General features: G+C 37.0%; 1 protein-coding gene across 11 annotated transcripts; it reads left to right on the forward strand.

Annotated features, from left to right (window-relative positions):
• Positions 1–319: 319 nt before the first annotated feature.
• Positions 320–15,514, forward strand: LOC107786449 (putative disease resistance RPP13-like protein 3). Of its 11 annotated transcripts, XM_075249134.1 has the most exons (10): positions 320–1,083; positions 3,590–3,655; positions 9,613–9,772; positions 9,887–9,979; positions 10,347–10,427; positions 10,657–14,346; positions 14,477–14,580; positions 14,692–14,778; positions 14,909–15,031; positions 15,285–15,514. In XM_075249134.1, the coding sequence occupies exons 3-7, from the start codon at positions 9,677–9,679 to the stop codon at positions 14,504–14,506; spliced, it is 3,990 nt and encodes a 1,329-aa protein (XP_075105235.1). In that variant the 5' UTR covers positions 320–1,083; positions 3,590–3,655; positions 9,613–9,676; the 3' UTR covers positions 14,507–14,580; positions 14,692–14,778; positions 14,909–15,031; positions 15,285–15,514. The 11 variants fall into 11 exon arrangements, with proteins under 11 accessions (XP_075105235.1, XP_075105238.1, XP_075105234.1 ...); XM_075249137.1 differs by lacking the exon at positions 3,590–3,655 and having other exon boundaries at positions 14,692–14,789; XM_075249133.1 differs by lacking the exon at positions 3,590–3,655.
• The last annotated feature ends 6,242 nt before the right edge of the window (positions 15,515–21,756 follow it).

A 21,756-nucleotide genomic window follows, 5' to 3' on the forward strand; every position in this document is an offset into this window, starting at 1 on the left:
AACCCAACCAGCTAGATAAGTCAATTAACAACTATCCAATTCCAATAAAATTTATAAAACAAATAAATAAAAGAAATTATCTGAATCTTATATATTTCTCAAGGACCGATAGTACAAATCATGAGCTTCTAAAGTTAGAATTTACAAAGCTGATATGAGATAAATACATAATCTGTTCGAAAAATACATGTGAGCAACTAATTTTTTACAATATTTAAATTTATTCCCACTTTTCTCACTCACTATCCACTTCCCCGCTTTCTCCACTCACTACCCACTTCCCTACTTCCCCGCTTTCTCCACTCACTACCCACTTCCCCACTTTCCCTGCTCATGTTACCCACTCTCCTCAAAAATATTACCTACACATTATCACAATATCAAAAACCCACGCCCAAAAAAAAACTCTAAGGAAGGGCCGTTTCTGAAAATGGCAATACACAATGACGCCTAAAAAATACTCTGCAAAAAAGTGAGGATCCGCCGTTTTCTTTCATATGAGAAGAGACTAAAATCAAAAAATCATTCCCAGCAGCCTTCTTCTTCACGAAAAGGCAGCAACCAAACGTAAAAACAGACCCCACCTTCAACGTTGGATCGTGCTTTTCAGCTGCAGAAGACCAAAAATCGGATCTCCCTTCTTCACTTCTTCAACTCTCATCGTGTAGCAGCAACCCTAGAGACCTAGGAACTTCAGCCGCTTCCATGAAAGGGTGAAGCTTCTTCATCTTCCTTGAGCTGCCTGAAAACGCTAGACGCCGCTGCTCCTTCTTCTTCTGCCTGAAACTCGCCGGAGAAACGAGCTCCAGCCGCGACAAACAGAACCAAACAACCCCGCACCAGATCTCCATAGCCAACACTCTGCACCTCTCTAAAATTGGCAGCCACACACACGTTCAGTCCAAAATCGAGTGAATGTTAGCTTCGAGCTTGAGTGTCGAGTTTCTCGGTATCGTTTCGAGCTTCCGTCTAGCGTCGGTGGTTCATGCTTCAGCTGTCCCGTTTGCTGTAACAGTTTTTGCATCCAAACATAAAACTGTAAAGTTGGGAAATTCTCGTTAATATGCAACACTCTATTTGGAGGTCCGTTTCTTTCCTCCTCTTCGATTATCTGTGTGATGGTTTACTAAGAGAAGATGCTATTTTGTTCATAAATGGGTTAAAATTTCTGATCGTTGTATTAATAAATCTGAAATGTTGTTTGGATATAGCTGAGATGATATTTGGGAATATTTTCTTGGGTTGCTTTCATTCTCATTTAAAATGCCAAATTTAATTTGATCTAATTAATTGGGCAACGGAAGGCATGAGATATATGGAACTGAGTATATTTAATTGGTTTGGAAGAAAACCTCAATTGTCATTCTGCTGAGATTTCGTTTTTTTTTAATATCAATTTGAGATGCTACTGTTTGCTAAACTTTGTGCTTTTCCTCAAAGTAAGTCATCCATGATGTCAAGTTTGTTAGATATGCTTTTAAATTTGTCATATAATCCTTCATGGAAATTTCAAAAGAAAAACTTGATTCACGCCTTGGCATTCCTTCACTCACAATAAAATGTTCCATAATTCTTGAACCTTCACGTTTGATCTCAAACTTAGAAATAAATAATTCATGAACATCGTGGCTTGCTTTAGGCACGATTAATAAATCAACCATTGTGACTATGGGTACGGTTCCCGTGACATAGTTACGATGCCTAATTCCCAAATTCGGGGTACATTTATGTGACCCGGCCATAACAACTAATATTTTAAAATAATTTAAACATGTTATAGATCGTGGTACGGTTTTCGTGACACGATTCACAACCTGTATCAAACAAACAGGTGTACGACAATCGTAACTTGTTCCAGATTAATTCCATAAAAATAATTAAAAGCGGTTAAAAGGAATAAAATGCACAGTAGGTTTAAAACGGGTAATAAATCAGATAATTAGGCCAATTTTAATAGTTTAAGCGACCGTGCTAGTACCACGAAATCCGGGGATGCCTAACACCTTCCCCGGGTTAACAGAATTACTTATTTAGAATTTTTGGTTTGCAGATTTCAAAAGCAAAGTCAAAATTTCCTCGATTTGGGATTAAAAATAGACCGGTGACTTGGGACACCAATAAAAATATTCCAAGTGGCGACTCTAAGATTAAAATAATAATCTTATTTCGAATAATGTCACTTTAATTGGAAAAACTCTCTTATATACCTTCGGGTGTGTAAAAAAGGAGGTGTGACAGTACATAAACAAATTTTTATACTCTAAGGCTACCATGAACAAGAGGCCGCTACAACCGGAGCACAAGTACGTTTTCAATTCCAGCATATATACACTTGGTGTTTCGAGAAATGCTATCTGGCCTAATCATAATATGGAGTAATCATGTTGGAGTTTTGATGTTGAATACTTATACAGACGATGGATTCACTTTAACATAACAGAGAAGAAAGGGTAGATCGATGGTGGTGCAATTTGAGATGTAATGCAGAAAATTCAAATTCTCCAGCCTTTGTAGTTTGTGTGAAAAAGTAAAGTTGATTTTTTGAAAGAGTAAAAATTATAATTAGAAGAAGTTTCTAGAAAGTTATGGAGTAATATCTTTGATATTTGTTGTACTTAAGAAATATCTGGATATTCTAAAGTATTGGATATTTAAGGAGAATATTAGTAGAAGATGATATAATTGTCTAGATTATTTTTGTATCTAGAATCATTCCAAGACAAGTATAAATAGGAGTAGACTTAGGCATTTGTAATGAAGCCAAATTCAAGAAAGTCTTCTTCAATAACAAAGTTCTCCTTTCAAAAATCTCTCTTCTCTTTTCAAGCTTTCTCTTTTTTAGTTGAATCCTCCAATCTTTGTTAACGATCTTTGGCTAGCAGAAGGTCTCTGAAAAATACTCTTCTTCTGCTATTCTTTACCGTTTGTATCTACCGCAGTGTGTTGAGCAACAAGTTGATGCACATGGATGGGATGAAAAGAAAAAGAAGTACAGGTGGATGAATTTGCAACAAGTGCAGCTGTAGTTTCTGTTGCAGCTAGCTCTACATTTGTAGATAACTTACCTGCTACTCTTGCTCCGTTAGCTGTGAGACAACAGACAACAAGTTCAGACTTTCAAAGTCGACAGCGCCTTGATTGGTGATACTAAACGTTGATACCACTCTACCATAGAATCTCCAACTTTGGCTGCAAAAGCTAACTCATGATGTGAAAAGTTGTTTTTAAACTGCCCAGGAATCTCTCTCCAACTTGGGTCTAAGCCCCATCCTGTCATGACCACGTTTTCTTGTTGGGCGTCACATCATAAACTCGTTCAATTCGATTATTTAAAGTCTTATGCAATTGCATTCCTTTTTCCTTTTTCATTTTTCATTTTTCATGTTCAAAGATGAGCCAACGCCTTTGTAAGTGATTGTACATACTCTACAATGATAATGCTAAAACAATGGTTTAAAATAAAAGCAAGCAAGAGTACCAGATTATGCAGCTAAATTATCTACAAATGTAGAACTAGCGAGCATTTTATGCTAATTAGTCCTGAGCAAAATTGGAAAAGAATTAACTATAGGATGATATAACTTTTCAGGAAGTTGACATTCTTAATGCTACCGGATTTTAAGGAAACTCATATTTGGAGGTGCAGTTTTTTACAGTAAGTTTGGTCTATTTCTTGTGGCTTATACAGTATTTTGTTCCTACTAAATGTGGATAAATCGCTCAACAAAAGCGTAAAACTGATGGTTGTGAGCTTCAATCCTCTTCCATATGTCTTTGCAACTACACAAGGCTCGGGCAAATAAATGCAGGAGAAAGATTAACATAGAACTAATACCTGCACTCTACCTAAGCAAAAGGCATAGAGCAATTCCAGTTACTATATCGCATTGATATTGCACCTTCATCGATTGTCGAAACAAAATCAGGGGTGTTGAACAGAGCCTTGTCACCAAAGGGATCGAATTATCTCTAGCTTTGCAGCAGTAGAAATTAAATGGGTGGAAATCACGGATTCACTGCTCATCTTTTTTCCAATTCTTAAGGGATAGGACCACACGAAAGCTAACAAAAATGAATACAACTTTTTTTACTTCTAGAGTAAAGAAAATTATAGCAACAAAAGGGAGGAATAAACATTTTGTTTAGAATGTGGGATGCTTTGTGCACCGGGCTACTCTTTATTTTATCCATCGTATCATCAACCATTGAAAATGTCATTTGGAATTTTTGCATTTTAATTTTGTAAGACTTAGTACTATTTCTACTTTGATTTTTTGCTTTCTTAGTTTGTTACTTTCTACAACGTTAGTTCCTGGAATGGGGTCAGATATTTTTGCCAGTTCGTGTCTGTTATTTGTGGCTTGAATTATTCCTTTGTATTTTTAGGAAACTCATAATCCCTATAGGTTTAGAAAAACTCATTGTCCTAATAGATTTGGGAAAGGAAAACATACAGTCCTTGTTAAATTGGGAAACATTTCTCTTATATGTTTGAGACCTTTTGGGATCTATATATAGGGGTTATAGTTGGGGATCCTAGAGATAGTACGGTGCTTTTCTTCTCATTCATAGTGGAAAACTCTCTCTGCTTTTGCCCCGAGGATTAGGCTTAGCCGAACCTCATTAAATCCTTGTGTTGATTTTTCTTCTCTATTTGTTTTGTGTGTGATTGTGTGCTAGTTAACCCACGATATTCCGTAACAATTGGTATCAAAGCAAGGTTCAAGTTTCTACATATAATCTAGGGTTAAGATGTCTTCATCATCTTCAACAAAGTACGAAGTAGAGAAATTTGACAGGGGTTCTAGTTTCAGTCTATGGAAGATTAGGATGAAATCGTTCTTGGTGTTACAAGGGTTATGAAAGACAATTGATGAGGATTTTCCTGAAGAGATGAAAGAAACAGAGAAGGCAACCTAAAGGAGAGGGCTTTGAGTGCGATCTTCATGAGCGTTACAGATAGCGTTCTTTGGGAAATTGCTGAAGAAACTTCTGCAGCAACGGCATGGAAGAAGCTGGAAGATCTGTATTCTAAGAAAATCGCTAACAAACCGCCTCTACTTGAAAAGAGGTTATTCAATTTCCGTATGAATGAAGGTACACTTGTTAAAACTCACATTGATGAGTTTAATTCAATTATAATAGACCTGAAGAATGTGGATATCAAAATTGAAAGTGAGGATCATGCCTTGATTGTGTTATGTTCTTTACCACCGTCTTATGATACTTTTGCCGATACGCTACTATATGGGAAATACAACATTTCACTAGAAGATGTTAGTAATGCACTAAAATCTAAAAAGTTAAAGCAGAATTGAGGTCGAGGGTCTTGTGATTAAAGGAAGAACATAACAAAAGGACTTTAACAGAAAAAAGTCAACCGCCAGATCAAAGTCTAGAGCAAGGAAGCAACACTGTTATGAGTGCGGGGAACAAGGTCACTACAAGAGAGATTGTTTTAAGCTGAAGGAGAATAGAGGGAAGCAGAAAATAGATAATTCCGCAAATATTGTTGACACTGGCAATAATTCTGATGATAGTGACTATGTAGGGGAAGTCTGTGCTGCGAGTTCTAGTCATGGACAGAATTCTTGGGTTCTTGATTCTGGTGCTACTTTACACGTGTGTCCACACAAGAATTGGTTTGTAATTTACAAGCAAATGAGTGGGATTGTCTATATGGGAGAAGATAATCCACTACCAGTAGAAGGGGTTGGTAACATCAAATTGAGAATGTTTGACAGAATTATCAGAAATATTGAGTGTTGGCATGTTCCTCGGATAAAGAGAAATTTGATTTCTGTTTCGACATTGGATGATCAAGGGTATAAATTTCACTTTGAGAATGGAATATTTAAAATGTGTAAAGTCTCCATGGTACTTATGAATGGTAAACTACATTCTAAATTGTATCATCTTCAGGCCAGTGTAGTTGAAGGGGAAGCTGCTATAGCTTCTGGGAAAAGTGATCTGAATCAGTCTCAGTTATGGCACTTGCAACTTGACCATATGAGTGATAATAGATTGTCTTTGTTGAGTAAGCAGAATTTGTTGAATGGGTACAAAAATCAAGTTTTGAATTTTTGTGAGCATTGTGTGTTTGGTAAACAGACAAGGGTAAAGTTCAGCAAGAAAGCCGAGCACAAGACCAGAGACAAGTTAGATTATATACACTCTGACTTGTGGGGTCCAAACAGAGTTCCCTCCAAGAATGGTGGCAGGTATTTTATGACTTTGATTGATGATTAATCAAGGATGGTGTGAGTGTATTTTATGAAAACAAAAGATGAGGCATTTTTGACATTTGTTAAATGGAAGACGATGGTTGAGAGGCAGACAGGAAGAAAAGTTAAGTGTTCTTCGAATTGACAATGGGTCGGAATTTTGCAATTCTGAGTTCGATAAATTTTGCAGAAGAGAGGACATAGTGAGACACCGCACTTGTGTTGGAACACCACAATAAAATGGTGTTGCAGAACGTATTAATAGAACACTTTGTTATACGACATGAAGCATGCTTTCACACTCATGTGTTAGCAAAGATTTTTGGGCTGACGCAATCAAAACAACCTGTTATTTGGTCAACAGAACTCCATCCACAGCTATTGAGTTCAAAACTACTTTTGAGGTATGGTCCGGTTCACCTGCTGATTATTCAAATTTAAGGATATTTAGTTGTCCTGCTTATGCTCATGTGAGGAATAGAAAACTTGAGCCAAGAGCAAAGAAGTACATATTTCTAGGGTATACAACTGGAGTGAAAGGTTATAGGTTGTAGTGCACAGATTTAAAGACTCCAGGGCTAATTATCAGTAGGGATATAATTCTCAATGAATCCGCTGCACTGGACAGTCAGAGGGAGAAGGCAATAGCAGAAACTGATCGTGGTGTCAGTGACCGCATAGAGCTTGAAATTGAATCTCCACTAGCTCAACCCAGTAGTTCTAAAGTAGAAGAAGTGGATGAGGTACAAAATATTGATCAAAATGATAATGTTGATGCATCTGCGCAACAACAACCATATAACATTGCAACAGGCAGAGAGAAGAGAGTGATTAACCAACCGCAAAGGTTTGCAAACGTAGTTGATGGGAATCTTCTTGGATATTCGAACCCAGTGGGATTTTCTTTGGTAGTTGCAGAGACCTTTGATGCATTTGAGTGCTATAGCTATTCAGAAGCTATTCAGAGTACAGAACCAAATCGATAGATTAGTGCTATTGCTAAAGAGATTGAGTCTCTTAACAAGTTTAGGCGTGGCCTAGACTTGGTTGATGTGTGTAGCAATGGATAGAGCCCTTGTGAGTGCTGAGGGCAAGGTAGAGAGACGTTGTTCCTATTGATAAAGAGAATTCACGCCAAGGGGAAAATTTGTTATTTGTGGCTTGAATTATTTCCTTGTATTTTTAGGAAACCTATAATCCCTATAGGTTTAGGAAAATTCATTGTCCTAATGGATTTGGTAAAGGAAAACATATAGTCCTTATCAAATTGGGAAACCTTTGTCTTATGTGGTTGGTGTTAGGGTTAAGTATTATAATTTAGTGATGACAATGTTCTTATGTCTACGGGGCAAACAATATGGAACAATAGTCGACAATGAGAATGGGCAAACAAGAGAAGCTGAGTTTTTTAATCTTCATCCAAGACAACATGCGTTGTCCATATGGGCAATCTAGAAATGCTAATTGTTTTATTTTCAACAGGGAAGCATGCTTTGCCCATAAATATTATCCTATGTTATAGTGGAGACAAAAATGAAAAACACTTAGTGCTTTCAGAGCAACACATTATCTTGTCTTCCATCATGGAAACAGTTTGCCCTTGAATCCAGCTGTGACAAGGAAGGTCACAAATTGAATTTGGGCTTTCCAAAGAGCAAGATTCGAAGAGGCACCCTTGGGTCAAGTCCCTTAATCAATGATCATGTGCCTCTAATTCTACTGAAGACTCAACGACTCTTGTCTCCATCTGAAGAATCAACGGCTCCTTTCTCTGTCCTATAAGAAGGCTGATCCTTCAAGAAGAACACACGCAACTACACACATTGTATTTTAAGTCTTTCTGCTGCTTAGTTCAAACACTGTAACTCTTGTTTGTCAGTGTCCAAAAAGATAGGGAGATCTAGAACACAAAAGAGAATTGTGTCAATTATTCTCAACTCAAGTGTTGCTATTATTCGTTGGTGGTGAACGCATTAAAACCATCCATACTGTAACTTTATTTAAAGATCCTTATGACCCAAGGGAAACTGGATGTAAGTATCACAACGGTACCGAACCAATATAAATTATTGTGTGTCATTTTCTCTTATTTACTAACTACCTTCTTTATGCTCCAAGGTCAGTCAACTAATAATCGTATTAGTCGACTAATTTCAATAAGCAACAATTCAACCCCCTTCTTGTACTTTCAGTTGGGACCTTTTGGAATCTATATATAGGGTTGTAGTTGGGGATCCTAAAGATGGTATTGTGTTTTTCTTCTCATTCATAGTGGAAAACTCTCTCTGCTTTTGCCCGAGGATTAGACTTACCGAACCTCGTTAAATCCTTGTGTCAATTTTTCTACTCTATTTACTTTGTGTGTAATTGTGTGCTAGTTAACCCACGATATTCCGCAGTGTCAACGTTACGTTGTTATCAATCTGTGATTCTTTTTCTCTATGTTTTTTCCTACTGTTTTTTTGTATTCATACTGATAATTTTCAGCATTCTCACGCCGACTATTTCTTTTCCTCTTTAATATGAGGCCAATGCTATTTCTTGCTAAGCGTTACACCTGAATGTGATCTCGTATATTTCGCTTCTCCGACATCTCACTGAGTTTCCCCCTCATCTTTTTGCAAAAAGCCGCTCCACGGTGGTAAGGTGAGGTGAGTCTAGTTCTGATACATTCGATCACGAACTCTAAATATTGCACTTCCAACTATGAATAGTTCACGTTAAATTTTACAACCAGAGTTTGTTACTCTCTCTCTCTCTCCAATTTTATGTGAGACTCTTTTTTATTTTTTAATCAATCCCAAAATTAATGTCATCTTCTCTTATCTAAAAATAATCTATCTTTAATATTTCTACTTTATCTCTAATGAATTGATTTGTAGCCACATAAATATTTATAGTTTATTTTAGACCATAAATTTCAAAAATTTCTTTTTATAACTCGGTGACAAGTCAAGCACCGACATATAATAGAGTGAATATATCAACAGTGCTCACTTGTAACAAAGTTAAAGAAACTAAGACTCTTCCAAATTTGGCGTCCAACCAATTTCTACCTAACATCAATGACCTCATCTTCACCCTAATTTTCAACTTGTTATCTCAAGTAGTAGTTGGTTTGTTGAAAAGGGGAGAATTCATACATACACAAAAACGAACAGAAAGAAGCAACCATTCGATACTCTCTGTTGCCTCATTCTAAAGCCATTTCTCAGATTTTTCATCTTCAATATCAAGTAAAAAGGTTAGTCAACCATGATCTTATTCTCTATTAGCTAAACAAATCTTTATGTATGGCTATATCTGCAAAAATGTTTTCTGCTATATATTCTTATTTCTTCAGTTTCTTTGTATCCTGATAATGTTTTATGCACATTTTATACATCAGATGTTGAGAATTTGAAAAGAAGGGAAGGAGAAATTACTTTGGGACTGACCAGTGAATTACAATCATGGAAAGAGAGAAAAGAGAAAGTCTATTCAACTACTGTGGAGGAATCCTTAAAGCTGCCTTCTACAAAATAATGGAACTATGTTCTACTACTCAAGTATGACTTTAAACTGTGAAATTTCATGATTATAGATCTTGAAGGAACTGTCTGTTCTTAATTGTGTAAGGAATTTTTAGTGTTCTTACTTATTGGTAGTAATACATCTGTTAGGGTTCGTCAGCTACTCATCGGTCGGAGACATCACAACCATCCAGGGGTGTAGTTTCACTTGGAGATCCTACCGATCATCCTGTCGAGACGCAGGTTAGATTTAATAATGTATACTCCCTCCGTTTCATATTATATGAGTTAGTTTGACTCGGCACGGAGTTAAAGAAAAAAGAAAGAACTTTTGAAACTTTGGTGTTAAAAGCTTAAGGGGTAAAAAGTTTGTGGGGTTATGACATTTGTGCGGCTATAAAAGCTTCTCATTGGGGTAAATGGGTAAAATGAAAGAGTTTAAAGTTGAATTATTTCCAAATTTAGAAATGTGTCATTTATTTTGAACGGAGGGAGTAGTATATTTCAATACTAGTAACATTTTATACAAAAACACCTTATGTGTGGCTATATCTGCAAAAGTGTTTCCTTATTTCTCCTAATAATGTTTTATGTACATTTTATGCATCAGATCCTGAGTACTACAACCATGGAAAGAGGAAAAGAAATTAAAGAAGAAAGAGAGAAAGGGGAATTAGCAAATAACTTTGAGGTATGTCATTCAATATATATTCATACGTATTAAAACTAATGTTGACTACAATAATGTTATTCAAATGTTATGATCTTCTTACATTATTAGTGAATTTTAATTATTCACGTGCAAGTAGTTGAATGAATTTATATAATTAAATTAATGGATTGATTAAAAAAAATAAATGAAACTTATTCTGCGCATATGTGGGCAAGTAAGAAACAAATAATGTTTGGTCTTTTGGCAGGAGTCATTTTCTGCTCTTCGCAAGGATATTGTCAATGTTCTGGATTTCATAAAGAGCTTCAAGAATGAAGAAAATCAAATAGCTCTTGACGAGGATATAATTGAAATACTGGAATTGGAGCTGGCATTTGTTTGTACATATGTCCAGCTTTCTTATTCCGATTTGGAAGAGTTTGAAGATGTAATGACTCGCAAAGAACAAAGGATTAGAGATCTACTTCGATCAATATTTAATCATGTTGGCCGCAACATGCTGTTTAAATATGACATGCATCATGGCCTTCCTTGCTTCATGGATAATATGGATGATTGTATCAGCTCACGTTATCGTTCTGAATCAACTGCCACCATGACTGAGGAGCAGTTAGACTTGCTCCTCTTGAATCTCCACCATCTATCCAAGTATCATGCTAAACAGGTTTTTCCATCAGTGAGTGAATATGAGATTCTTCAGAATGTATGTGGCAACATAAAAGATTTCCATGGGTTGAAAGTGAATGGTTCTTTTGAGCATGATATTATTGAATATGTCTTACCTCAGTTTAAACTTATGGCTGAGAGAGTAGGACTTTTCCTTTGGGATAGTTGGATTCATGGAGATTCTCGACTCTTCGAGCTAGCACATCTACTCTTGAATGTTGTTCCAATTGAGCTGGAGGTTATGCACATATGTTTTACAAATTTGAAAGCTTCAACATCAGCAGAAGTTGGAAACTTTATTAAACAGCTCCTAGAAACCTTTTCGGACATTCTTAGAGAATATCTGATTCATCTACAAGAGCACATGGTAAATGTTATTACCGCTAGCTCTTCAGGGGCTCGAGACATTCATGTCATGATAGAGTTCCTATTAATCATTCTCACTGATGTGCCTAAGGACTTTATTCGTAATGGCAAGTTGTTTGAATTCCTAGCACGTGTTGGAGCACTTACCAGGGGCGTATCAGCTATTGCTTGCAACTTAGAAGAGAAATCAAGGAATGGAGAGAGTACCAATGAAACAAACGGTGCAACTCTAGGCTTGCTCGAAAATATTAAATTCTTGAAGAGAGAACTCAAAGATGTTTACCTGAAAGCCCCGGACTCACCTCAACTCTGCTTTCCCATGAGTGATGGACCCCTGTTCATGCATCTTCTACTGAGACACTTAAATGATATTCTCAGTTCTAATGTTTATTCAGTTGCTTTGATAAAGGAAGAAATCAGGCTGGTGAAAGAAGATCTTGAATTCATAAGATCTTTCTTCGAAAATGTTGAGCAAGAATTGTATAAAGATCTCTGGGCACGTACTTTAGATGTGGCATATGAAGCAAAAAATGTCATTGATTCAATTATTTTAAGAGATAATGGTCTCTTACATCTTATTTTCTCACTTCCCTTTGCCATTAAAAAAACCAATCTTATCAAAGAAGAGGTCTCAAATTTTCTTGAGAAGATTTCCAAGAACAGGGGTGTCATTGTTGTGAACACTCCCAATAAGCCAGTTGAGCGCAAGTCATCAATAGTTGGTAAAATAATTGTAGGTTTTAAAGAGGAGACATACTTGATAATTAGGAAGCTCAGCAATGGACCAAAAACGCTAGATATCATTTCGATCACTGGTATGCCGGGTTCGGGTAAAACTACTTTGGCGTACAAAGTGTATAATGATAAGTCAGTTTCCAGTCATTTTGACATCCGTGCATGGTGTACAGTCGATCAAAAATATGACGAGAAGGATTTGCTGGAAAAACTATTTAAACAAGTTACTGGCTCAGCTTCAAAATTCAGTGAGAATATTGATGTTGCTGATGAGCTATGGAAAAATCTGTTTGGAAAGAAGTACCTTATAGTCTTAGATGATTTGTGGGATACTGCAGCATGGGATAAGTTGAGAAGACATTTTCCTAGAGTTGAGAAAGGAAGTAGAATTATTTTGACGACTCGGGATAAGAAAGTGGCTTTGTATGCACAACACCACAGTGATCCGCTTGATCTTCGATTGCTAAGATTAGCAGAAAGTATGGAGTTATTAGAGAAAAGGGTCTTTGGAAAAGAAAGCTTCCCTGATGAACTACTGGATGTTGGAAAAGAAATAGTCCAAAACTGTAAAGGGCTTCCTTTGGTGGTTGATCTGATTGCTGGAGTCATTGCTCGGAAGGAAAAGAAAAGGAGTGTGTGGCTTGATGTTCTGAATAATTTGCATTCCTTTATTTTCAAGAAGGAAGTGGAAGTGATGAAGGTTATAGGATTAAGTTACGAACATTTACCAGATCACCTAAAGCCATGCTTACTTTACTTTGCAAGTTATCAGAAGGGCATAGCACTTAACGTCCTTGTTTTGAAAAATCTTTGGTGTGGCGAAGGACTTGTGCAACAGACAGAGATGAAGAGTTTGGAAGAAGTGATGGAGGTTTATTTGGATAATTTAATTTCTAGCAGCTTGTTAATTTCTTTCAATGAAATAGGTAACGATCGGACTTGCCAAATTCATGATCTTGTGCATGACTTTTGTTTGATAAAAGCAAGAGAGGAAAAGTTGTTTGACTTGATAAGTTCAAGTGCTCCATCATCATCATCTTCTGATTTAATGTCACGCCAAATAACCATTGAATATGATAAGGAGCACTTTGGGCACAACAATTTTGTCCTGTTCGATTCAAAAAAGAAAAGGCACTCTGCTAAACACCTCTATTCTTTGAGGATAACTGGACACGAGCTGGACAACCGTCTTTATGATACATGTCACCTAAGACATTTGAGGCTTCTTGGAGTGTTGTACCTGGAAGGCTCTTTTATCAAGGTGAATGATTCTTTGCTGAATGAGATATGTACGTTGGTTCACTTGAGGTTCTTACAAATTAAGACAGAAGTTAAATCTCTGCCTTCGTCTTTTTCAAATCTCTGGAATCTAGAAACTCTGCTGGTGGAAAATGACGGACCGCCCTTGGTACTTCTACCGACAATTTTGGATCTTGTAAAGTTGCGAGTGCTGGACATAGATGACTGTTCTATCTTTGATTTGGATACCAATGAACCTATACTGGTAGCAGAGGACTCAAAGTTAGAGAACTTGAGAATATTGGGACTCAAGCTTTCTTATTCGAAAGACATAGAGGATATTTTCAAAAGGTTTCCCAATCTTCAAGAGCTTGATTTTTTTCTCAAGGAATCATGGGATTGTTCAGCAGAGCAATATTGGTTCCCGAAATTGGACTTCCTAAATGAACTAGCATCCCTCCATGTAGAATTTGAAAGTTCAAATTCAAATGATTGTGCACCCTCTATAGAGACAAATCGACCGTGGGATTTTCGCTTCCCTTTGAGTTTGAAAATATTGGGTTTGTGTAAGTTTCCTTTGACATCTGATTCACTATCAACAATAGCAAAACTGCCCAAGCTTGAAGAGTTGTACCTTGAAGACACAATCATTGAGGGGGAAAAATGGAACATGGGGGAGGAAGACACCTTCCAGAAACTCAAATGTTTGACATTGCAGCGAGTGAGTCTTGCTAAGTGGGAGGTTAGAGAGGAATCCTTTCCTGCGGTTGAGAAATTACGACTGTGGGAATGTCCTAAGCTTGTGGAGATTCCGCCTAGTTTCGGGAATATTTGTTCATTAAAAATTATCGAACTGTGGAGGAGCCCTCAACTTGAAGCATCTGCTTTGAAGATTAAGCAAGATGTTGAAGAAATGATGGGGGATATTCAGGTCCTTGTTTTTAACTGATAAAGTCTTGAGCACTTTTACCCTTTGAAATTATGTGAGTATATACGAACTTATTACCTCCTTCATTTCATAATATATGGCAGAGTTTGACCAGTGTAATCTTCTTTTGCAGAATGCATGTAAGGAATTCATCCAACTTTAGAGGCTAATGATAAATCCTCCGACATCTAATGCATTCTCCCTGCTCTTTCTCTCCTCCTTTTCTTCATTCTGTGGGTAAATACTCCAAAGTTTGGTTCTTTTCGAATTGTTGTTCTTGTATACTCTCTTTTCTTCTTCTACATGTCTTGAATTGTTTGCATATCGTATGTTACTCCTCAACTCCAGAAATGGTGGGATAATATTCACTCGGATATTGATTATAAGGGGATGAGAATAGTGCTTTTGGAGGTGTATTTGGAGGATAGCAAAAAGGTGGGCAACAGGTCAATTTCTGGCTATTCAAATATATGTATCTAAGAATTTTTTTCATGTTTTTATATGTATTTCAAGAAATACCATCACAATCAGCTCATCGACGCACATAGTTTTAATTGTGATGCAGGCTGGTGGAATTCACTCGCACCAAGAATCAGGCCATTGACGCATTTGGAGTTGAGACTGCTGTATCTTTGATCAAGATGTTTCAATAGGTGCTGCTGTACAATATTTGGCCTCATGTGCAACAGTAAGTGTTATTAAAAATCCTCCAGTGCCTATTAATACATCAATACAGGATATCCCATCGCAAACATCAGACAAATTGGTGCAAGAAAAATGTACTAATCCTAAGGTGAGTGGGAAAGATCAAATTTGAGTACTACCGCTACTGGTAGCTGTGATAATATAAGGGAAGCTGAAAATTTTAATCGAAAGTGTACAAGAGCCGCTAAGCTATCACCTCCTTCACTGATACATTGTGCTTTCAATACCTTGTGCAGACTGAACATGGCTATCACTGATGAGCACGCTGTTTCTGTTCTTCTGTCAAGAATCTCCAAGGCCTCTATTGTTGATTTTGATGCCAAAGTTGATGACACAATCTATTGAAAAGTATTACAAGGTCATCCTTTATGCCATCCTTTATCATATTTCCTGTTCCTTTCTTTTTTCTGTTCAAAGATAATCCAAGATTTTAAGACAGTGAATGTAAAATAGCACCACAACACCAGAGAATATTTGCATAGGTGTATCCTCAACCTCAAGCAAGTCAAGATGGACTATATGAATCCTCACTAACAATTCAATATAATACCAGAGAATCATATAACCAACCACCATATTTAGGATTGTGGCATAGGTGATTGATTGATTGGCATTTGCTGCACTCTGCTTCAATAAACTGGATCTGATGCCACATTGCAAGTATACTTAGTCATGTTTCAAAATGTTGATTAAATATGTAAAAACATGCCTAAGAATTCTAAAATGGATCCCATGTTGCCTTCAAATTTATAGTTTAAAGCAATATTATCAATAGACATCAAAGAATAGTCACACCTGTAGTCTTGACAAGAGCCAATAAGTAGATGACAGCACCATTTCATCATTGGAACTGACGAATAAAAAAGAAAAAGAACTGACAACTACCAATTAATTATGTTTAACCACACATGACATAATTAATTACTTATCAGCTAAGAAGTACATGACAGCACCATTTCATCACTGGAAAGAGAAAGAAAAAACTGCTACATAATGATACAAAAGTCTGCGAGTTGACATACACAGTTGAACCTGCCCCTTCCCACCAAAAAACTAAATAGTAACAGCACAACAGGAAGAGTTTAAACTCTTTACTCATAAATAAATGCCGAGGAGTCGCTCAACATAACTGATGGCCAATGAGCTTCAATCCTCTCCCATAATTTTTAGCTCCCAATGTTCCCACAACAACCAGCACTGCAACTACACAAGGCTCGGGCAAATAAATGTAGGAGAAAGATTAACATACAACTTATACCTGCACTCTTCCTAAGCACAAGTAACAGAGCAATTCCCATTACTATATCGTGATTGATGCTGCATCTTCATCGATTATCCAAACAAAATCAGGGGTGTCGAGCCTCCATCCTGCCAGTGTCCTGTATATATGAAGTTACTCGATAGGGCAACTTTCTGGTCTCGTTTTCGGATCACCCATCTCATCCATAACTTCAAAATTAAGCCCTGGAAACTTCTGACCTAGCAGTTTACATGCTCCAAAACTTACTGCACAATTAGACATCCACATTGTCTCCAGCTTTGTAGCATTGGCCAACAGAGCCTTGTCAATAAAGGAGCAGTCTCTGATCTCCAATTTTTGGAGGCTTTCACAACCAGAGAGCACGTAATGGAGGACCACATTTTCTTGTTGGACGTCACATTATGCACTCGTGCAATGTTTTATTTTTTGGAATCCAGGAAAACCCACAGCCGCTATAACCTCTGCCCTTCGGGTGAGCACTCTGTGCGCACCGGGTAAATCCCCTATTGTGTAATAGCCTGCAAATCACATAGGGGATGTAAACCGTACTAGGCAAGCCCTACAGGCTCAGACCCAGAGGGCATTGAGGGTGGATTGATCCCTCATCAACTCGTGCAATACGGTTATCTATAGTCTTTTATGCAATTGGATTATATTATTTATTTTCCCTATACCTTTCTATTTCCTTTTGAAAGATGATTTAAAGTCAGGCGAATGTAAATTACCACCACAATAATTTGTGCTAATGAGTTCAAGTGATTGTACAAATATTTACCAAAAATTCACACAAAATGCTTATAATATAACTTCCATTATTACTATTCTTTATTTGTAACTAATTGCTGAGAAGTCGCACAAATTGATGGGATAAATGAATGGGGGAAAATTGGTGGGATCCTCTCCATAACTTTTAGCTCCGAATGTTCCACCATGACAAGAACCGCAACTACATGAGGCTCGGGAAAATAAATGCAGGAGAAAGATTAACGAAGAACGAATACATGCACTCTTTCTTAGCAGAAGCCACTTTATTCAGAAGGGTTTCCACGTAAAATCTTGGCGTCATTATTGCTGCATTTCTATTTTTCCTGATTTAACCATAACTTAGTGTTCCGCGTTTATCACTAATACCGTGTATTATTTTTGCGGGTCTATATTTTCCCAACAAGTGGTATCAGAGCCAAGGTTCTGTCTTAGTGTGCTCTGTGGTTGCAGCACAGTCTAAACTTCCACATTAGAAAAGAATTACTTTGGTCTCCTAATAAATAGTATTTGTATTCGTGATAAACGATGGAAGCCAACACTAGTAGAATGATTACTTTGAGTGGCACAAATTATGCCATTTGGAAGGGCAAAATGGAAGATTTTCTATATGTCAAGAATTTTCATCAACCTGTCTTCACCACTATCAAGCCTGATAATAAATCAAATAAAGAGTGGAATTTGTTATACATGCAGGTTTGCGGCTTTATTAGATAGTGGATTGACGATAATGTTTTGAACCATATTTCTGGGGAGACACATGCTCGGACTCTATGGGAGCACCTTGAAAGTTTGTATGCTCGGAAAACTAGAGACAACAAGGTGTTTCTGATAAAACAGATGTTAGGTTTAAAATACCATGATGGTTCTGCGATGACAGATCTGAATAATTTTCAGGGGATCATGAACCAGTTATCTGCTATGGGCATTAAATTTGATGAAGAAATTCATTTTCTGATGATGACGTTATCATCCTCTTGCTATATGTGGATGATATGTTGATTGTGGGAAGGAATGCTTCCAAGATTGACGAGTTGAAGAAATAGTTGAATAAGTCTTTTGCAATGAAAGACTTGGGTCATGCTAAGCAGATTTTGGGCATGAGAATTACTTGTTCGAGAAACGAAAGGAAGCTTTACTTATCACAGGAGAAGTACATAGAACGTGTACTGGAGCGCTTCAATATGAAGAGTGATAAGTTGGTTCGCACACCCCTTCCTGGTCATGTGAAGTTGAGCAAGAAGATGTGTCATACAACAACGGAGGAAAAAGAAAGAATGGCCAAGATTTTTTTTCCTCTGCCGTTGGAAGTTTGATGTATGCAATGGTATGCACTCGACTAGATATTGCTCATGCAGTCAGTGTTGTTAGCAGATTTCTCAAAAATCCAGGAAAAGAGCATTAGGAGGCTGTAAAGTGGATACTCAGGTATCTAAGAGGAAGGTCACATGAATACTTATGTTTTGGAGGATCAAATCCAATTTTGAAGGGCTATACAGATTCTGATATGGCAGGTGACCTTGATAACAGAAAATTCACTACTGGATATTTGTTTACTTTTTTAGGGGGGCTATATCATGGAAGTCGAAGTTGCAGAAGTGTGTTGCACTGTCTACAACTGAAGCGGAGTATATTGCGGCTATTGAAGCTGGCAAAGAGATGATATGACTCAAGAGATTTCTTCAAGAACTTGGATTGCGACAGATGGAGTATGTTGTCTATTGCGACAGTCAGAGTGCAATAGACCTAAGCAAAAACTCCATGTACTATGCAAGAACAAAATACATCGACGTTAGATATCATTAGATTCGTGACCAAGTGGAGAACGAATCACTTCAGGTCAAAAAGATTCACACGAGTGAAATTCTACTGATATATTGACCAAAGTGGTACAAAGAGACAAGATCGAGCTATGCAAAGAACTTATCGGCAAGCACTCAAACTAGAAGATAGTGATACCTCCTCTAGATGAATATGACTGAAGGGGGAGATTGATGGTGTCCATCTCATTCAAATGGTTTAGTAGCCAAACTTGTTGAATTTGTATTGGTTTGGTAGCCAACCTTGTTGAATTGGTATGATTTGGTAGCCAATTTTGTTGACTTGGTTTTGTTTGGTAACAAACCTTGTTGAAATTGTGAAAAGTGTGTGCAAATTATCAAATATTGTAGGTTTTAGAGAGTGAGGTTTTGGCTATAAAAGGAGAGCTTCAACTCTCATTTCAACACACCAAAATCTTAGACGATACAGCTGAGTGAGAGAGAGAGAGAGAGCAAGGTATTCCATAGACTATAAGAAAATAGTTTGTGAAGAAAAATAGAGTGTGAGAGATATTGTAGTGAAGTGAAAAAAGTAAAAGAGTGTTTTTTCTTTGAGGGTGTAGTGGTCTTAGGAGTATTTATACACGTTACTACACAATATAAAATTCCTTGCTATAGTGATATCAGTTGCTTGGCCGTGATTTTTCACTTATTCAGAAGGGTTTCCACGTAAAATCTTGGTGTCATTATTGATGTATTTCTATTCTTGCTGATCGTTTTGAACAATATCATCCAGTTCGGCAGTTTGAGGTCACAAGTAGTTTCATATTATGTGTACTGACTTGCGTGCGCAGTCTGGACGTAAAACCGGAAAGCTTTTATGTGAAAATATGAAAAGTATAGTAATTTCTAGAGTTAAAATTTGGTTTTTAGTTGACTTTGGTCAATATTTTTGGTAAACGGACTCAGATGTGTGTTACAACGATCCTGGGAGGTCCGCGTTAAATATGGGACTTGGGCGTATTCCCGAAATTGAATTTTGAGGTCCTTAGCCTTAGAAAATAATATTTGAAGAAAATTGTTGAGCTGGTTTTTAGAGAAAATAAATAAATGAATTAATGTTTGAACTCGTTGGTATCGGGCCCATATTTTGGTTCGGGAGCCTAGTACAAGTTTTTTATGATAATTAAGTCCTATCTACAAAATTTTGGTGAGAATCGGAATTGATTTGACGTGATTTGGATGTTAGGTTGAAAAGTTAGATAATCATGAGTTTTGAGATTAAATTCATAGTTTTGATGTTATTTTGATAATTTGATCACACGAGCAAGTCCGTATGATGGTTTTAGACTTGCATGCATGTTTGGTTTGGAGCCCCGAGGGCTTGGGTGAGTTTTGGATAGGTTTAGGCTATGTTGCGCTTGTTTTTGGATGCTTCATCGTCGTTTCTTCAAGAAAAAATGATACCACATTAAGAAAATGAGATCGAAATTCAGTTTTTATTGAACCATTAGATCCGTATAGAAATTACTAATCCATAGGAAAAAGAATTATCGAATTTGGACATCGTATGAGGAAGTTATGATCATTTTCGTGTCGGGGAAAATTGCTGGTTTCTGGTGTGGTCGCAAATGCAAACTTTTTCATCACAATTGCGATGCCTAGTTCGCAAATGCGAACTTTTTGTCGCAAATGCGACTTATGCTAGCCCTGCCTTCGCAAATTGCGAACGCTGGGTCGCAAATGCGACATTTAAGGCCTGTTAAGTGAGATTTTTGACGAGATTTTACCCATTTTTCAATTTTCTCAATCTCTAAACCTTCATATGCGATTTTCCAAAGACCCAAACTTCTCCAAATCATTGGGTAAATATCTCTAATCAATTTTCAACTATATTTTGTGATTATATCTTAGATTTAACATCAAATTCATGAGAATCTAAAGGAAAATTTGGGAAATATTGCGAAATCTTTCAAAAATGTAAAATGATGATTTGAATGACCAAATAGTATCAGAATTAGATAATTTTTGTATGGGTGAACTTGTAGCGGAATGGGTGTTCGGTTTTTGTAAATTTTGTCGGGTTTTGAGGTGCGGGAACGAGGAGTTGACTTTTGTTGACTTTTTGCAAATTGTATAAGAATCATATTTTTGTCAACTGAAATTATTTTCTTTTGCATTTTTTGATGTATTCAAGTCGTTTTTGGCTAGATTTAGCCGAGCGTTGATGAATCGGTAAAGTAAAAGCTAAATTGAGTATTGACTTAGCCGGATTGAGGTAAGTATCTTGCCTAACCTTGTGTGGGGGACTTCCCCTTAGGTTTTGAGTCTTCTATGTAAATTGTAGTCCGTGCACGCGAGGTGACGAGTGTGTGCTCGGACTTATTTATGGGAGATTTGCCTCTAGAGTTTTTAGGTCCTTATGTTCATTATGTGCAAAGTATTCTGTCATGCTTGAGTTTCCTAATCGCTTAAATTACCTTTATATGCTCCATATGATGTTGCTAGCTTTCTTCTAATTTTTACATGTTACTTGACCGCTAATTGCCTTAATTGAAGTGATTGTCTTCCTCATTGTTTTGATACTTCTTGATTGTGAGTTCCCCTATGGCTTCGTGCAAATATGTTACATGTCCATTTGTTGGGGTTACTGGTGTAATTATCACGTGCTTATCATGTCTTGTTGTTTTGTTAAGGTTAGTGCGCTTCTTGGTTTTCTTTTCGTGATCCTTATTATGTACTATTCATGCTTGACTTGATGCGTATTCATGGACTATGCTTATGGTAATTCCTTGGTATTTGACCGTTGTTGAGTATTGAATCAAGTTGAGATTTATTTTGTGAAGTTAATTGTTGAAACGAGATTGGTTATTGTTGATTCCCTTGTCGGGATTTATTGTTTATGATATTGTTTCCCTTACCAGG

This window comes from Nicotiana tabacum, chromosome 3, assembly GCF_000715075.1.
Source record: "Nicotiana tabacum cultivar K326 chromosome 3, ASM71507v2, whole genome shotgun sequence".
NCBI lineage: Eukaryota > Viridiplantae > Streptophyta > Magnoliopsida > Solanales > Solanaceae > Nicotiana > Nicotiana tabacum.